Genomic DNA, 16,903 nt, shown 5'->3' with positions numbered 1-16,903 from the left:
TCTTTTGTGGTGGGTTTTTCCTTTTCCTTTTTTTTTTTTTTTTGTGGAAGAATCTTCACTAATTATGTATTTTGTGGAAATTTGTTTTCAGGTTATGCTGCAAACAGGTAAAGATCTATAATTTTGTTTGTCTTGGCTTTTTCATTTCTCTAAGTTTTGGGTAATTTGTGCAATGAGGGAGAATTTTGATTGGGAGAAAAAAAATGTCAGTATATTGTACAATCGTGGAGTTTATCCAGAAGAGAGTTTTGCGAGGGTCAAGAAATATGGGCTTCCCATGCTGCTTACTCAAGATGAAGGGGTCAAATCCTTCATTTCGAATTTAACTTCTCAGCTTTCTGGTAATTGTTGAGTTTAATCTCATATACAGTTGTATCTGAAGTAAGAACTTAAAGAGATTATTGAGGGAATTAATTCATTTTAATGAATTTCGTGAAGAGTGGCTGGAAGCTGGGAAGCTGCAGAGGGTAGTGCTGGTGATCATGAGCAAAGCAACTGGTGAGGTTTTAGAGAGGTGGAATTTCAGCATCGAGACCGACAGTGAGGTCGTCGAAAAGGGGTAAAATTTTGATGTTTGTATATGAGATTTAAATCAGTTTCTTTGGATTGCCACATCCTTTTTGTGGTTAGCTTGTTTGTTGAAATGGAAGTTTGATGTTCAGAGTATCAAGGGAGAAGAGTGATAAAGAAATTATGAGGGAAATTCAGGCAATAATGAGGCAGATAGCATCCAGCATTACATACTTGCCATGCCTTGATGAACCCTGTAAGAGTTAATTAGAATATCGTTATTTGATGAGATCTTGTGGATTTATGAGTTTCTTGATTAGTAAATTTGATTTGGTTGCTGTTCGCTGTAGGTATATTTGATGTTCTAGTGTATACAGACAAAGATTGTGCAGTGCCTTTTACTTGGGTCGAGAGTGATCCTAAGCTTATTGCTAATCCACAGATGGTGAAATTGCACTCGTTTGATACCAAGGTGAAATTTCTTCAGCCAAAATCTGTTACAATAACAATGTGGTAAAGCCTATTCAAGTAATCTGAATAAAAAGCATTGTCTTTCTCTGCATGCAGATTCACAAGGTCGACACACTGGTATCATACAAGAACGATGAATGGGACGAGGCATAAACTACAGCTGTTGTATTGCTCTCCTTTTTAGATCTTTCAAGAATCAATCTTTTGATTCACATTTTGTTGCAAACACCTCAACAATGGTGAATCATTGATTCACATTCGGCTTTAGATGTATGGTTCATGTTCTTGGATTGTTGCAATAGCAAAAATTTGAATGCTCTGTCAGCTGCTATTGTTTATGCATCATTAATGTTTAGCATATGCCTGAGAGTGTCAAGAATTTTAAGTAGTAAATGGAATCAAGACCAAGGGATCAAGGGGAATAATGATAACACCAAGTCTGTCATAGAATTGTCCGAGATTGATGCAACAATAAAAGTTCTTTAAAGATGGAAGTTAAAGAATTTGATTATAACAGAAAAAGTCTCGAACAAGTTCACCAAATTTTAGCAGAAATCCTCAAGGCCGAGTCCACCAATACAGTTGGGGCCAAAACATCAAACGTCATGAAATTGCATAGGGTTGATAAAAAGGCAAAATATATATTCTTATTGGTAAGTTTAAGACCTCACGACCAAAAGACTATGAATTTGTGTTCTATGAGTGTGAGTATATATATATAAGTAGTTATATTATAGTTTATTGTTTCTTTACCTCATTTGAACGTTAATTTGAATTATTAATATATTGTATCAATTTTGAATTTAAGTATATTGAATGATGTTGTAAATCAAATATTATTAAAAAACTAAAAAAGATTCCTAATTCAACGGGATGAACCCTATATATGAAAACATGTATCTCCGCTAATGTAGTAAATGGGGAACTGCAAACAATTGGAATTGTGTCTGAAACTTTACTGTTTCGTGGCCTTTGTCATGGACACCCCTTTTCACCAAACAATCAAATAGGAAGTTACGGGGAAAGAAATCATGATAGACATTCCCAAGGTTTGGGAAATTCAGGATAAAGAGTCTAGACATTCAACAAAATTTCATATTTACAATCTAAAAGTTTCAGGAGTGCATTTGTACAAACATCCCACTTCAAACATAGACATTTGAGTGTGATCCGCAGGATGATAAGTGACAATCATTTCATAATTGATACCGGAATTTGAGGCCAAGCTACAGTATGCCGTCAATTGACACCACGATATATAGCTCCTGGACAGAGCTCGTCCATACTATCTATATTCCGGTACCCATTGTACTCTCGCAAACAAGTCCAGCCCCGTCGGGAGAGGAAGTCACGAAAATCGTCTTCTGTGTAAAAGGTTTTGTCCTCTGTGTGTACTGGCAAGTGCTCTGACTCCTCGTAGAAACAAACTTTAATCGTCAACCCTGCAACCAGGATTTCATTTTCAAATAACGAGAATAAATTGCTATACGACATTGTAAATAAATCCATTTGATCATCCTCATACAACAGTGCCTACTAATTCTCTGTACTACCAGGCCAGGAACATGATAAAGAGAACTTCAAGCTGCCATCATCCTTGAGCAAGTTGATTAATGGTTTGGAATGTAAAAAAAGTACTCTACCTTCATCAACATGGAGAGTGTAGTTTCCCAGAGGCATATCTCTGTCAAGTGTTCGAACAACGTTATCTTCATCTTCCAACCAAAATGCACGCTTCGTTCTTAACCGGAAGGCAGATTTGATGGCTTCCTTGATAGCATCTGCAGTGCCATCAACCCCTATTCTCTTTGTGTAATCCCCCAGTTTTACCGTTATTACTCGTCCATCATATGTGTTGCTGTGTTCACCTGCTAAAAACAGAATATTACTCGGCAAATAAGAGGTCTAAACTTAAAAAGTAATAGCTTTTTTTATGATAATATCACCACGCAGCTGATCAAAGTTGTGAACTAAATTGGCTGGGGGCCATGCAGTAATTGAAACATGTCGTACATGATGAAGTGCTTTCAAAACCTATGTCACATTATTGAATTGAATTAATATCGTAACAACACAGACTAACCATCTCCAGGAGTCTCTCTCCAATTCCAAGGAGAAACTCCACTTGCCCCAACAGCATCAGCAGCAGTGATGGCAAGAGGATGCCCCTCGTGATCCAAACGTCTTTCCAAATTGAGTGTTGATCTGCCATTAGCTGCATAAAAAGGATTTAGTGAGGTATATAAGGAAAGGGACGTTCCGAAGCTCATCCAGAAGTGGATAGAATAAACTAGATAAATAGGTGAATCTTTACACAATAAAATGCTAAAATGAGTTGATAAGAGCACTGAGTAATACGAATTCTGCACCATAGAGTTTGAGACATCTATGATTTTTCTCTAGGATCATGTTTCACAAACAATAAATTTAGGAAAGTAAATTAGACAATCCCGCAGATCAAATGACTGCCTCATTTAGTTTAACATAATTTAACTTCATCGCAGAACTTTGTCCCACTTCCGGCCCTGAGTAGAAGCCATTATAGGTAAAGAAAATATGATCCAACAGATGGAGATGTGAGCACAGATGGTTTCAGGGGTAGCCATGGACAGAGACAAGGTAATAATTTGTAACACAAAGTGGATAGGTAAAATAAAATTTCTGTTCCTATCAAGACAAGATAATGCAGCAACTAAATGTAAAAATTGGAGCAGAATGATTAGGGTTCAAGTTCTTAATAGAGAATTCCGTACAGCAACCTAGAACAATATTGAAATTAAAGTCGTCTATTGTTAGATATAAAGAGATGAGGATCAATACCCCCATTACTGTACTGAAATCCCCTTTCACATGTTGGAAAATATAAACATCGAAGGGGCATGTAAACAGTTAAGGAAAAACAAGAAATCATAATGAAGCTTGGGGCTTATGACATATTTGGAGTATATACCAGTTGAAAGATGAGTTTGTCAGTAAACTCATTACATGTTACTTGTAGAGCAGATGGCATTAAGTATGGGGGTCCTTCAAACCTAAGCTCCTGTTCTGAAAGGATAATTGACTACCCTGGATTTCGTCAATGGCAAAACAGAGATTCTTTTATCTTGATTTGACACAGCATAATTAGCAACAGATATTGCAAAGGACAACCTAGAAAAACTACTATTTTTGCAGCTTTTCCATCTTCGTCAATTACCTTCTTTCCCTTTATCTTATTTTTTTCCATCTGTTTCGACAAAAATGACTTGCACTATTCAGCATAAATTTAGTTTAACAAGTATGGAACCCGAGCTCACAATTCTTTCAATAACATTAACCCTCCATACACCTATGGGATTGTAGTTGGGAGTTGAGGCCTGTGAAACGGTCTTATTACTCAATCAGCCATCTGAACTGGAGAATAGAGAAGCTCAATGGAAACACCAATTTGATCTCCCTCCTCTCTCTTGCAAAGTTGGCCAACTATTTTCATTTGTTATCAAGAGGTCAAAATCTTGGGTCAAAACAGCAAGGAGAGGACAGACATTTCTTACATCTTTAAAATACATAAACACGTGCAGAATATGCTAGCAGCTAGACATTTGATACTTCATTAATATGTATGCACTTGAAATATGCTGAAGTAAAGGCAAGCACATGATACTAGCATCATCAAAGTACTAACTGAGCAACACAACGATAGAAGAAAACAAATTTTATTTATTTATTTAAGTTTAAGAATGTTGAATTTATATTTAATCACTTCGCAAAGCTATACAAATGGATGCTGCAGGACTGTTACCACAAATTCAGTAAGAGCAAGTTATCAATTCTTAAAGCATGGGAAGACCCTGTGACTGGTAACCATACCTTCCACAGGTCCAAAGGTAAGACTGTTGTCATCAATACCTGCAGAGGCGAAATAGAATTCAGAAAGAATCTTTAAACATTTTAACATGTTAATCATTTGCTTCAAGTCTTATACACAAACTTTGGTGATGTAAGGCAATAACATAGAATAGGCCAACTATTAAGAGCACTTATTCAATAATCAGAAGACATAAGGAGACGGCTATTGCTAAGCAGTATGGACACATGGGGACTACATATCACTCACCCTTTATACCTAGGTGGCAAAAAACTTATGGACACTCAAAAGCACACAAAAGATGCTTCATACTTCCTCCATATCCATTTCAATTCTTCCCTGATATGCAAAACTGCATGATTTATGAAAGAACATTAATTATAAACCAAAAGGGATCAACTCGGTCATCCAATGCAGACCTTTTCCTGATTTCTCACCCAAAAAGATAGGACCTAAACGCATACAAGCATGTCTCTCCATTCACCTTGCTCGAGAACATACACATGCAAGCAGACTATAACTCAGCATATCCCTCAACCATCCCTGTAGACCGAGTGGAACTAAAACCAGAACAACACCTATGATGCAGTTCGACACCAATCAAGATACGTTACAGATCGTAACATTGACCATATAACAGAATAAAACACACAAACTGAGCCTAGTTCATGAAGTTTCCGTTTTCTCCTCATAAAACCAAACACCACTACCAAGCGAGGGAAAGAAAAACAAATATCTGCTGCATCCCATCATAAGAAAACTACAGATGGGAGACCCTCCAAAACTAGAAAAGCTTAAATCACATAGCAAGAAGATCAAACTACTGAATAAGGAATCAACTTTCAAAAGCCTAAGAGGCCAGATAACTCAACCAAAAAATCAAACAAAATGATCCTCCATGCACACCAAAAACAATAAGTTTAACACCAGAAAATTGGGAATGAACAATTCAAACCTTTATCAGCAAACTGCATAAAGGAATCAACTTTAGAACCCCCACCACCACCACCATTATTAGAAGCTGCAGCAGAACTCTTCCAGTTAAGCCCATTTTTGCTCCTGTCCCTCAAAATCTCCTCAATTTCCTTGTAATAACTCATCTTTGCGGACCCATTCCCATTTCCATCTTGATTATTCTGCTTGGCTTTCTTGTACTCTTTCAACAAATTCCTCCACTTGTCAGTACACATTGTTGGGGATCTATCAAATCCCTTTTCCCTCATTTTCAAGGATATGTTGTCCCACAAATGCTTGTTAGACTTTGAAGTGTTGAACAGCAAATCCAATTCTTTCCTGAGAGATATGAGGGCCCGAGTCTCTTCTTGAACCCATGTCTCAGCCCTCTTCTTCGGCGCAGATGAAGATGGTGGGTTAGACGAAGCGGCGGCGGGGGGTTCATCTCCTCCACTGGTGGTGGCGTCGCCCCCATCGGTGAGGAGGTGGTGGGGCTGAGGGGGGAGTTGGATGATCATGTTGCTTGGGTGGGATTGTAATTGTTGCTTGCTGTTGTAGAAATCAAGAGCTGATTCTTGTTGGGGTTTTTCAGACATGAACATGATGATGTTTTGTTTTTTCCTTTTGTTTTGAGGGATTTGGGACTTTGTGGGGTTTTCAGTACTGATTTCTTGTTCCAAAGGCAAAATTGCATTTTTCATCGCACTCAATAGAGTATTTTATATTTTTTGTCTCATAATTTATGAAATTATCATATTTAATCTTATAAAATAAAAAATTATTTTTTATTTTACAAAATAAAAATTGTGACGGATTTAATTCGATAAGATCAAAAATTATAATAATTTGTGGTCCCAAATGCTACACCTTTTTTAATCTTTGGACTAAATGAGCAAAAGTACAATTTTTTTGCAGTCCAATGTAGTAAAAATGTACACTGTGTGAGTATTAGTCTATTCTAATAGTAATTAATGATCTATTATAATAGTTTTTATTATTTAATTATACATATTTGATATCAGTAATTGAAATATACTCATTGTGATTATTAAAATTAACGATTTAACTATAAACAATTCACTAAAAAAAAAAATTACAACAAAAAAAATCTTAAATAAGGATTCACTCAAAAAGAAAATTACAACAAAAAAAATCTTAAATATTTGCTTATATCTTTATAAAACACACAATTCAACATGCTTTAACTTATATTTAATTATCATATATTAATATAAGGTTGATATAATTATAAATACAAATTTCGTTTAAAAATTTACAAATATCCCTTAATTTTAACGTTCATTCATTCATTCTTTTTTTTTTATGAACCCAACAAGATGGCATTTTAAATAAAAAATTATAATTATATATATATCTAATTTAATTTATATAATTTAAAAGGTTATTTAATTTGCTCACCATAAAAATTCGATGAATCTCAATAAAAATGAACAGAAAAAATTATGATTAAACAAACATTAAAATAAAAAATATTTATAATTTTTAAAAAATAAAAATATATTTATAGTTATTCAAATAGCAAATGCAAAAACGAGCAAAGTCATTTCCATCCCTCTGGCTCATATAAATTACGTTTCCATCACTGCAACCAAACAGAGGATATATCTTCTCTCGTTACCATAAACCCCATTCTCTTCCTCACAAAACCTCTTAGTCCACTGTGAATCTTGCTCGCATAAAGATTTTACATCATTTCCTTGTCGGAATCCCTTCGATATTCTTGGCCCATTCTTGCCTTTCTGGGGACTTGAGGATTCATCTCGAAGGTACATTTTAACAAACACCTGGTGTCCATTATTTTTTCTTGGGTTTGAACAGCTTGTCTTTATTACTCAATCCCATTAAAGAGCATTTTGTGTCCGTGTTTTCTATTTATGAGGCTGCTCTTTTTTTTGTTTGTTCATTTTGTTCAGTTTATTTGTGTTTTATTTGTTGTTAAATTCCGAGGCTGACTGTGTTGGCGTACCTAACTTTCAGTATTTTAGCTGTTAAATTGTGGGAATTTGCTCTGTTGGTATTATGTTGTTTTAAAGATTGTGTCTCTCCCAAAGTACCAGAAAATGGAATGTGAAATTTGTTTGGGTCAAGGATAAAGAAATATTGGGTGTTATTTTTTCTGATTGTGAACTGCAGGGTTTGTGTTTTGAGTTATTTGGTCAATCAAGATCTTGCACTGTTCCTGAAGCGTTTGTTGTTTCTACTGTTCTTGTGGTGTTTATTAGTGACTTTACCTCGGCAGAAGATGAACTCAGAATTTTCTGCGTAATCTTTTGTTGTGATTTAAGTTGTTTTTCTTTTTGCATATCCCTTTAGGTTTCAACACGGGTAAATTGTTGTCCCTTACTACTAGGATCAGAATCTGAGGCCTCTGTGGTGTGAGCTTCACCATTTCCAATAGGGCAAATGGCTTTCTCTAGTTCACGTATCAAAGTTCTGATATCAATAGGGAAATTTTATGATTTATTGCCTGTATTTATTGTGTTGTTCACCCTACACGTTGAGATTTTGGATATGATTCCACCAGAGGTTATAAACATACGTTGGTAAAGTATGGTGTATTGATCTTGTCGTCTACGGCAGCATGTACCTTATTGCTAACCTGACATTCAAATTATTGGCCAACTTTTTAATGAAGCTGTAAATTTTCCAGGGCATTCCATTCCATTTGCAGCTGGTAGCTGAACTATGACCAATGCATGTATTGCTAGATTCAGTGGCATCCATAAAGCAGCATTGCCACTTCCTCAGAGAGGGAAGTTTCGTATAGAATTTATAAGAAACTATTCGACCTGTGCTTCACCGTTTGTCTGTTCATCAACACCTCTGCTTTATCCTCCGTCTTCGTTTGTGTTAAATGCCCAGCTTGCAGCATCAGATGCTCCCCAACGCTCTGATGAATGGTTTGCTCTCCGCAAGGACAGGCTAACAACTAGTACCTTCAGCACTGCACTGGGATTCTGGAAAGGCAACCGTCGGTATGAGCTGTGGCATGAAAAAGTATATGCTCCAGATGTACAAGTAACAGAGGGCACTAAGAAAGGTGCCATGGAATGGGGAGTTCTTAACGAAGCTGCAGCTATAGAGCGATACAAAAGCATTACGGGTCGTGATGTGAGTTCATTAGGTTTTGCAATTCACTCAGAGGAACGATTTGATTGGATAGGAGCTTCTCCAGATGGACTACTTGGATGCTTTCCAGGAGGCGGAATTCTAGAAGTAAAATGTCCTTTCAACAAAGGAAAACCAGAGACGATGTTGCCATGGTCAACTATGCCGTTTTATTACATGCCTCAGGTGCAAGGTCAAATGGAGGTAATGAACAGAGATTGGGTAGATTTATACTGCTGGACTCCTAATGGAAGCACTATATTTCGTGTCTGTAGAGAACGTAGTTATTGGGAATTGATACATGGGATTTTGCGAGAGTTTTGGTGGGAAAATGTGGTTCCAGCAAGGGAAGCACTTCTCTTGGGAAGGGAGGAAGAAGTCAAATCATTCAAACCGACATCAACACACAAATTAACAGGGCTTGTAATAGTTAAAAGCATGAAATTGGCAGGGCAAGCAAAGTTGCTGTGCAGGGAGATTGCTGGCCATGTGGAGTTTTACCGTTAAGGGGCTCTAGGTGACAGAAGAAAATCAATCCCTTAAGGATAGGTGATAAAATAGTTCGACTTCTTCACCATGTTCATCTATCATTCTTTAGTTTCAGTGTTCTATATGCTTAAATTATAATGGTGATAAAATGCCTGGCAATTCTATAAATGAAATTTATTCATGCGCGTCTTGGAAATGTTGTCGATGAGTCTCTTCTTATATTTTTGCTTTCCCAATTTTTTATGCGTAGATGTTGAATATTCTTGAAGGCAGGATATTCTCCACATAAATGTACATCTTCTTCATAGCCATAGGACAAATGAAAGGCACATCTTTCTCCCTGTAACATCTGTAATAAATTCAGGTCCAATAATGGACTCATGGGGACCTCATTGCTAATTGAGACCATGTTAAGATAATAGGATGAGAGTGAATTCCTCACTTTCCTAAAATAGTAACCTGGCTTATGTAGCTAAATCCATTGAATCACACAAGAAATAGCAACATTTAGAGGACACATTGAAACTCTTCTTGCAGGAATCTTGTCTGGCAAATGCGAGGAAGTTGAAGAAGAAAGGAATTAGGAATTGAGGGAATATCAAAAGGAAAATGGACATATACAACTCCAACGGGCTGTCGTGGGCGGATCAATGGGACCCTGAACCTCTGCCATCCGAGAGAGAGTATGAGAAAAAGGGAAAACATGGTTCAGACAAGACCAAGTCAATGAAGAAAATTCTCAGCCTCAAATGGATGAAGAACATCTGCAAGAAATCAAAGAACAACCCAGACAAGGTTTAGATTTCATGAGATGGGCTGCCCCCTCCAAATTTCTTTTTCTCTTCAGCATTAAGCCTTTGTAACTTGATTGCATCTGTGTGTTGTGTGGTGAGTTTTATGTTGTCTACAGATGCTGCAGCTTTTATGTATTCTTCATCTTGTTAGTATGATTTTAGCAGACAGAAAATATCTGTCTGTAAGGAGACAATCTTAAATGTTTGTTGTTCTGTTAATTACTCTATTTATTGGATGATTGTTTGGTAATTTTCCCCCATTCTGTAAATTATGCATGAACATATATAGGCAATATGATGACAAAAAGGTAAACTTCTATATCAAGATTGATAGTTGCAAGATGGAATGTGGATTTTAATATTAAGGAGATTCAACCAGATATTCAGACTCTCTACTTTTTCATTTTTTTTATTTCAAAATTATTGTTTTTGTTAATCTTATTTCAAGTATTGTGCTTCAGCAATTCAATTCAAATGCTTTATATATATACATATATATACACCATATTCTATATTCTATATTTATTATAAAGGTATGAATAAGTTAGAAGTTTGTTTCATTTTTTGATTCGATAAAAATATCCTAAAAAATATGTTAAGAATTTTAGTGGTATTTATGTAAATTAATATTATTGTTATTTAAACTTAATTTTGATAATATCTTGAAGTGATAAATATATTAATTGAAAATATTAAACTTAGACAATCTTGTAATAAAATTATTAAAAAATTTCATTGAATTCTTCAAATTCAATTCTAAAATTACTAAATCCATGTAACTAATTGACTAATTATATTTAGTTTAAATCTAAATTTTTATCTATATGTCTATATATTGTATATAATTAAACGCATTTGTGTACACTATTCTACGAGTATGAACATCACATAAAATTTTATATTTCTTAAGCATTTAGTTCTTCTACAACACAATTTATAATACTATAAATTTAGGATTTGAAAAAAGAATAAACTACTTACGTAAATCTTACTTTTATACAATTTCTATTTTATATGCAATGGAAAATATATATATATATATTTATACTGTGTCGTACCAACTTTTAAATATCCAATTTTATCCTTTAACTAATTCATTTTCTTCAGTGAAACTTTACCATAATAGTAATTTCAACGTTTTCTTTAATGAATTTACTAAAATATTCCTCAAATTTTTTCAACTTTTATATTTTTGAATTCACTATCTCATAATTGATAACTAACTTATCAATAAAAATATTAACTATTTATAATTTTTAAATATATTTGCACATAAGTCGAGTGTGCCGTGTACCTCTAGTATAAAAGAACAAAAACCAAAAGTGTGCATTTGAATTCATAAGAGATTAATAGCTATTATATTTATTTCATTTTCTTTCATCGAATCTCCCCATTGTCATACATAAATATTTAAATCCCAAACAAATATATATCTTTATATTATAAACACTTTATCTATATATGGGGAAAAAACAAAACAAAAAATCAATATTTAAAATTTAAAAACTACACCTCCCACACATTGCGCATTTATTTCACTAGTCCTAACTGACAAAAACAACATTTATTTAATGAAATTATGTAATTTTTTGTGGAGGTATAAAATTGTTAATTTTATTCTTACTGTATTTTTTTTTAAAAAAAATAGAATTTATAAGAAAATCGAAAGGGGTGGATTGAAAATTTTTAAATATTGTAAAAAAATTATCCACTTAGTCCATAAAAAAATCATAATTTTTAAAAATAAATAAAATTATAATTCTTAATCTACAAGGTCATTTTGATCAATTCACCATAAAAAATGGATGAAAATCTAACAAATTTGGTTAATTGTTAAATGAACATTAAAATCAGGGGGATATTGGTATTGTTCAAACAACAATGAGGTATTCATAATTATGCCAAATTTTAGGGAAGGTAGTTGTAATTTATCCTATTATTTATGCAATATTCAAATATATATTAGCATAAAAAAAGATAAAAGATAATGGAACAGAGTTTGCATTATCTTTTGTTCGCTTGTGTTCACACCCCTAAGAGCGATATTAGATTTGGTAAAATTGTTAGAGTTAAATGCAAATCCATCCCCAATGTATGGGGTCATCTGCACTTTGTCCCCCAACTTTTTAACAAAACAAAATAAACAACAAAATGGGGAAAAAATGGGTAAAATAGAGAAAAATTCAATGCCAGATTAGCAAATAAACAACTTCGCATAACAAGACAAAATCAAATAACCATGAAATTTCTACAACATTAGGTGTGTGAAACCCTAAACCGAAATAAAAGAACGTTAAGCTTCAAAATTCACAAACAAAAAAATTTCAACACAACCACAAAATCAGCAGAATATTACAAAGATTGAAAAAAAAACCCAAATAAGAAAACAAGAAATCCACCAACCTAGATGAAGAAATTAAACTTCAACAACCCAACGAAAAAATTACGAAAGAGTGCAACTTTACAACAAAACCAAATACACTTCTAATGTATAAAAATAGACAAAATCAAACCCAAAAAAAAAAGAAAAATTAAAAAAATAGTATATATTATGTTGGTGTCACAACCAAGCATATGTGTGTACTTCAGCCACCAGTCGATGCCAACATTACATTTGACTACATATTTTGATAGTAGAAGATAGTTGCATAGCCATAGCTTTAGTACCAATATTATTAGAAAAACATCACTTTGTTACAACATCATTTTCTTAGCGAAAAAAGTGCCACAAATCACTATTTCTTGCTACTATTGTCCTCTTGTAGCCATCGAAGTTATATTTGCAAAAATTGGGTGTTCACTACAATGGGAATTTCGTGGCAAAAACATCACCACCTTTAACTATAGAGCTCCAGTTACACCAATAAACCTAAACTTGATTTTACATTTTTTACTGAGTATAATATTTATTATTTTTAGTTTTATAATTTTAGTATGTATACCTATTATACATAATAACACGACCCAAATTAGATATATATATATATATATATAATAAGATGCAGGATATATAGTTGGTAACAGCCAATTAGACTCCAATACAAAAATCAAACAGAGTTTTACAAGTACACCAATAGCTGCTGCCCAAATTGGAGAATATAAACACAAAAAGTATAGAGGAAATCTTATTCATAAGTAGCTCTTCCAAGGAGATTGTCTCATCTGAGAGTTGTTAATAATAGAATAAGGAATTTATCAACGTAATTGTCACATTACAGTCGAATGATATGCAGCAAGGACGCACAAGACCCCCTGGAGGAGCAATTGAATTCGAGTAAACAGAACGATAATCAAGAAAGCAGCTGGAGAACCGCACAGAAAACATCGTCCCACCAGAATCATAGCATAAGCACAGACTTGAGTCGACTACCAGATAAACAGACTGGCGTCAAAGGAAAGATCGAAAAGCAAACTTTATGGGTGCAGCAAAACCCAAATCTCACTTCTCAAGGTCAGGAGGATCATTAAATCTGCAAAGCACTCTATGCTGGAGGAAGAAAAATTCATGTCTTCAATTTACGGAAGTTTACAAAGTGAAGAATACCTACCTTCTAAATTCTAACATAGTTCTCCCTGGTAACAAAAACTCACTTCCTAGTTCTTCTCCCTTCTTTTTCTTTTTTTTTGAGGATTTTCAATTTTTATGCTTTTTTTTTTCCTTTTTTGTTTTTTGATCTTTTTCCTTATTTTTTTAATTGCCCTCTTTGTCCACATATACACGATATGAGTTCAGCAAACGCCAGAAGACAGTTCGTCTGAAAGCCCCACCAAGACAACCATCCCATACGAAGTTGTGGCAGCCAACAATGGAGCTAGAAACTCAAATGCTTTCGCAATATCATCTTGGCTCAGAGATTTGAAGGCAAACCCTAAATAAGACCCCTAGCCATGAAGGCCGAAGTGATAACTTGGCCCATGTAGAGCTCCGTACTGATCAACCTTCTTATCCAGCTTGTCTTGGTACTTTTGCAGCTGCTTAAAACAATCCGAACATAGCAATTCCAAACAGAACGTTTCTTCGAATTCAGTGTCATTAATGCACCTGCCACACTGCGCACACCTTGCTATACAGAGAGTGCATCCCCTGCAGACTTGAGGGGACTTATCTTTACCCCTGCAACCCTCAGCTGGACAATCATAAACCAACCTGAATTTCTCACATCTTGGGCACATTTCGATATCTATTGCACGATCATCATCATATGGAAGATAAAAATTCCCTCGATGATAGAAATGCGGCTTGTGATAACTTCCAAGCCTTTTCTGATCAGCACCCAGTAATAACTTCAACTCCTCAAAATGTTCGTGATTCACACCATAAAGACCACCAATTCTCAGGTGCTTTATACCTCCCACATCTTTATTACAGTTATATGCCCTCATACTATTCACTATGCATTCAATACTGATCCGTGTACATCCAGGGACGCACAGCTGCATAACAATGACATGATTTATGCAAGTGGATAAATCAACATGCATTATAGATGTCAAGTAGCTGAAGTAAGAAAAGCAAAATTACAGCCACAGCTGCCGTTCACTAAACATCTGTTATCAATCACTACATGAGGGAATTGTGAAAGGTGTTAGGTGGACATGGCTGTCAGGGAGTCCAAATACCACCAAAACCCAATTTGGCCCCAGCAACACTACCACCAGAAAGCAAATTTGACACTTCCAACAATAACAAACAAGAAACTGCAGGCAATCACCTTATAATGTCAAAGCTCCACCATACAGAACAGTGAAAAGAATTTCACATCAATCACAAACAACGGCTACAGTAATGAAGCAGGACTCGAACATTCACACCATATCATTGTTCCATAGTTCCCTACAGTCCAAGGCTTTAGATTCTGAAGGATGGGTCTAAACCACACTAAATACACACACATGCATCCAAGAAAACATTCCTTAAAGTTGATCAATTTTTTTAACTAAACTATTAAAAAAGAGGGTTATCTTACTCACTGACTAAATCTCATGTAGAAGAAGAACACTTCTAATACACAACCTCTGCTCACTCAAGTGCTTCCAACAATTTCATAATTATGATTTAATCAGAACAAACTTGAAACGGCCAGTTCTATAGGAAATTCTCGAACATATACTCCCCACCAAATTTTCTACCTTGACAAGCAGCAGGTGACGCAAACCAGTTTCTCACAGAAACAGATATGGCAAAGAATCATCTCTCACAATATTTTGCGAAGTATCAAATCTTAATCAGATTACTATGACGTCACATTCATCCAGTAAGCAACTTCTTGTTCGAATACAGGCAGTAGAATCACATAGGAAAGTAATGATGATTGTGGTCCTTCCCAAATTTTCAGGTATTAAATACAGTATGCTCCAGGAAATTATTTCTACTTGCAATGAACAAATAGAGAAATATGCTAAAATTAACTTATATTCAAGGAATCAAGTCAGGATGTTCATGTGACTGCAAAGTCCCTTTAAATCTAATAATGTACTAGAAAGACCACCGGCCAACCAAAGCATGATGAGAAAATACACAAGTAATATTTGGATAACACTAGAAGAATATGAAAATACATAATGCTAGTAACAAGCGAGCACTCAAAAGTTCTGCATCTTACTCAGCGTGGAAAGTTTTTGATAAAATCTGACACCAGCTAATATATCAGATTCAAGTACCAAACTGAAGATCTGGAAACGTAAACATGTTAAATAATACTCATGTGCAAATACATGTTTTGCACCACTTCAGAAAATTCAAGAATACATAACCACATTTTATGCACGTATAACTGCAACACAAAACCTGAAAAGCGCTCATTAAACAGCATGGGAACAGAATGGACAAGAAACTCTAAAAGAATTTAATTACTCCACCTGATTGAATCACTGACCTTAGATAATCGTGGATTTGTTTCAAGTATGTGCCTCAGACCATCATCTGTGATTTTGGGGCACTCCACTAAGCTCAGGCACTGCAGGTTACCTTGTGCCCTGCTAGCCAATCGCACAAGAACATCATCTGTGATCCTTTCATTAAGAGGCTGATCAATGTGGATAGTCATCCACAACAAGGGATCACCACGGACAGTGGAAAGTAAGGACTTGCAAACCCTTTCCACAGACAAAAGGTCCTTTACTCCCAGATAGCTAAGAGCAAATGCTAAAGCTTCATGAGGCACGCCTTCGAAATTGGCAGCGCCCTCCACTTTCTTTCCGGATTGCAGCTCAGAGACGCAACAATCACTCTCATTTCTGAGGCCCACAATTTCCCCCATATTGCAGGACGGTTGAAATCCAATGTCATATGGCGCCAACCCTCCCCCCACACCTGTCTCCTCCACATATGTATTTACCGTACTGGACACATTCAATTTCTGATCTGACTGAACACTGATCGGAAAATAATTTTCACACACATTTGACTTCTCATATACCTGAAGATTGCTAGGAACAGACTGCATTCCCACATTCATTTTCTCATTCGACTGGCTAGTGCTAGGAAATGGTTGGAACTTTAATGAGTTATTCCAAATCAAATTCCATCCTGCAAATAAACCATAACCTTCTTGACTGGCCCTGCAATTGTTGGGCCTCATATACCCTCCACAATCAACCTCCAAATCCTCGAGCCATCCCGTGATGGCTGTGAAAGTAGTCTTTATATCCATCCCAAATGGATCAGAGGGCAAAAGGTCAACGATATCCTTCGAAGTTGACTCAGATG

General features: G+C 35.3%; 4 protein-coding genes across 7 annotated transcripts in view; 2 read left to right on the top strand and 2 right to left on the bottom strand.

Annotated features, from left to right (window-relative positions):
* The window catches only part of LOC105168368 (mitotic spindle checkpoint protein MAD2), a 1,758-nt gene extending 417 nt beyond the window's left edge, over positions 1-1,341 (top strand). Inside the window, exons 2-7 of the mRNA XM_011088428.2 lie at positions 92-107; positions 211-341; positions 439-559; positions 663-766; positions 861-982; positions 1,078-1,341. Of these exons, the coding sequence (XP_011086730.1) occupies positions 92-107; positions 211-341; positions 439-559; positions 663-766; positions 861-982; positions 1,078-1,134 (551 nt within the window). The 3' untranslated portion in view covers positions 1,135-1,341. The remainder of the gene's footprint in view (positions 1-91; positions 108-210; positions 342-438; positions 560-662; positions 767-860; positions 983-1,077) is intronic.
* On the bottom strand, positions 1,989-6,469 carry LOC105168367 (trihelix transcription factor GT-4). 3 transcript variants are annotated; one of them, XM_011088426.2, is made up of 5 exons: positions 5,784-6,467; positions 4,831-4,869; positions 3,065-3,196; positions 2,625-2,852; positions 1,989-2,423 (listed from the first exon to the last, which is right to left on the bottom strand). In XM_011088426.2, the coding sequence occupies exons 1-5, from the start codon at positions 6,382-6,384 to the stop codon at positions 2,221-2,223; spliced, it is 1,203 nt and encodes a 400-aa protein (XP_011086728.1). In that variant the 5' UTR covers positions 6,385-6,467; the 3' UTR covers positions 1,989-2,220. The 3 variants fall into 3 exon arrangements, with proteins under 3 accessions (XP_011086728.1, XP_011086729.1, XP_020551289.1); XM_011088427.2 differs by having other exon boundaries at positions 2,625-2,849; XM_020695630.1 differs by lacking the exon at positions 4,831-4,869 and having other exon boundaries at positions 5,784-6,469.
* LOC105168366 lies at positions 7,374-10,444 on the top strand. Of its 2 annotated transcripts, XM_020695634.1 has the most exons (3): positions 7,374-7,569; positions 8,454-9,460; positions 9,938-10,444. In XM_020695634.1, exon 2 carries the CDS (start codon positions 8,489-8,491, stop codon positions 9,416-9,418), a length of 930 nt encoding a protein of 309 aa, XP_020551293.1. In that variant the 5' UTR covers positions 7,374-7,569; positions 8,454-8,488; the 3' UTR covers positions 9,419-9,460; positions 9,938-10,444. The 2 variants fall into 2 exon arrangements, with proteins under 2 accessions (XP_020551293.1, XP_011086727.1); XM_011088425.2 differs by lacking the exon at positions 9,938-10,444 and having other exon boundaries at positions 8,454-9,608.
* LOC105168365 (F-box protein SKIP14) overlaps positions 13,204-16,903 on the bottom strand; it is a 4,766-nt gene continuing 1,066 nt past the window's right edge. The window contains 2 exon segments of the mRNA XM_011088424.2: positions 13,204-14,628; positions 16,071-16,903. The exon segment at positions 16,071-16,903 is cut by the window's right edge and continues 15 nt beyond it. Of these exon segments, the coding sequence (XP_011086726.1) occupies positions 14,077-14,628; positions 16,071-16,903 (1,385 nt within the window). The 3' untranslated portion in view covers positions 13,204-14,076.

Source organism: Sesamum indicum, linkage group LG8 (assembly GCF_000512975.1).
Source record: "Sesamum indicum cultivar Zhongzhi No. 13 linkage group LG8, S_indicum_v1.0, whole genome shotgun sequence".
In the NCBI taxonomy this organism is placed as follows: Eukaryota; Viridiplantae; Streptophyta; class Magnoliopsida; order Lamiales; family Pedaliaceae; genus Sesamum; species Sesamum indicum.
The sequence above is the reverse complement of the archived record's forward strand: the minus strand, read 5'-3'. Positions and strand labels throughout refer to the sequence as shown.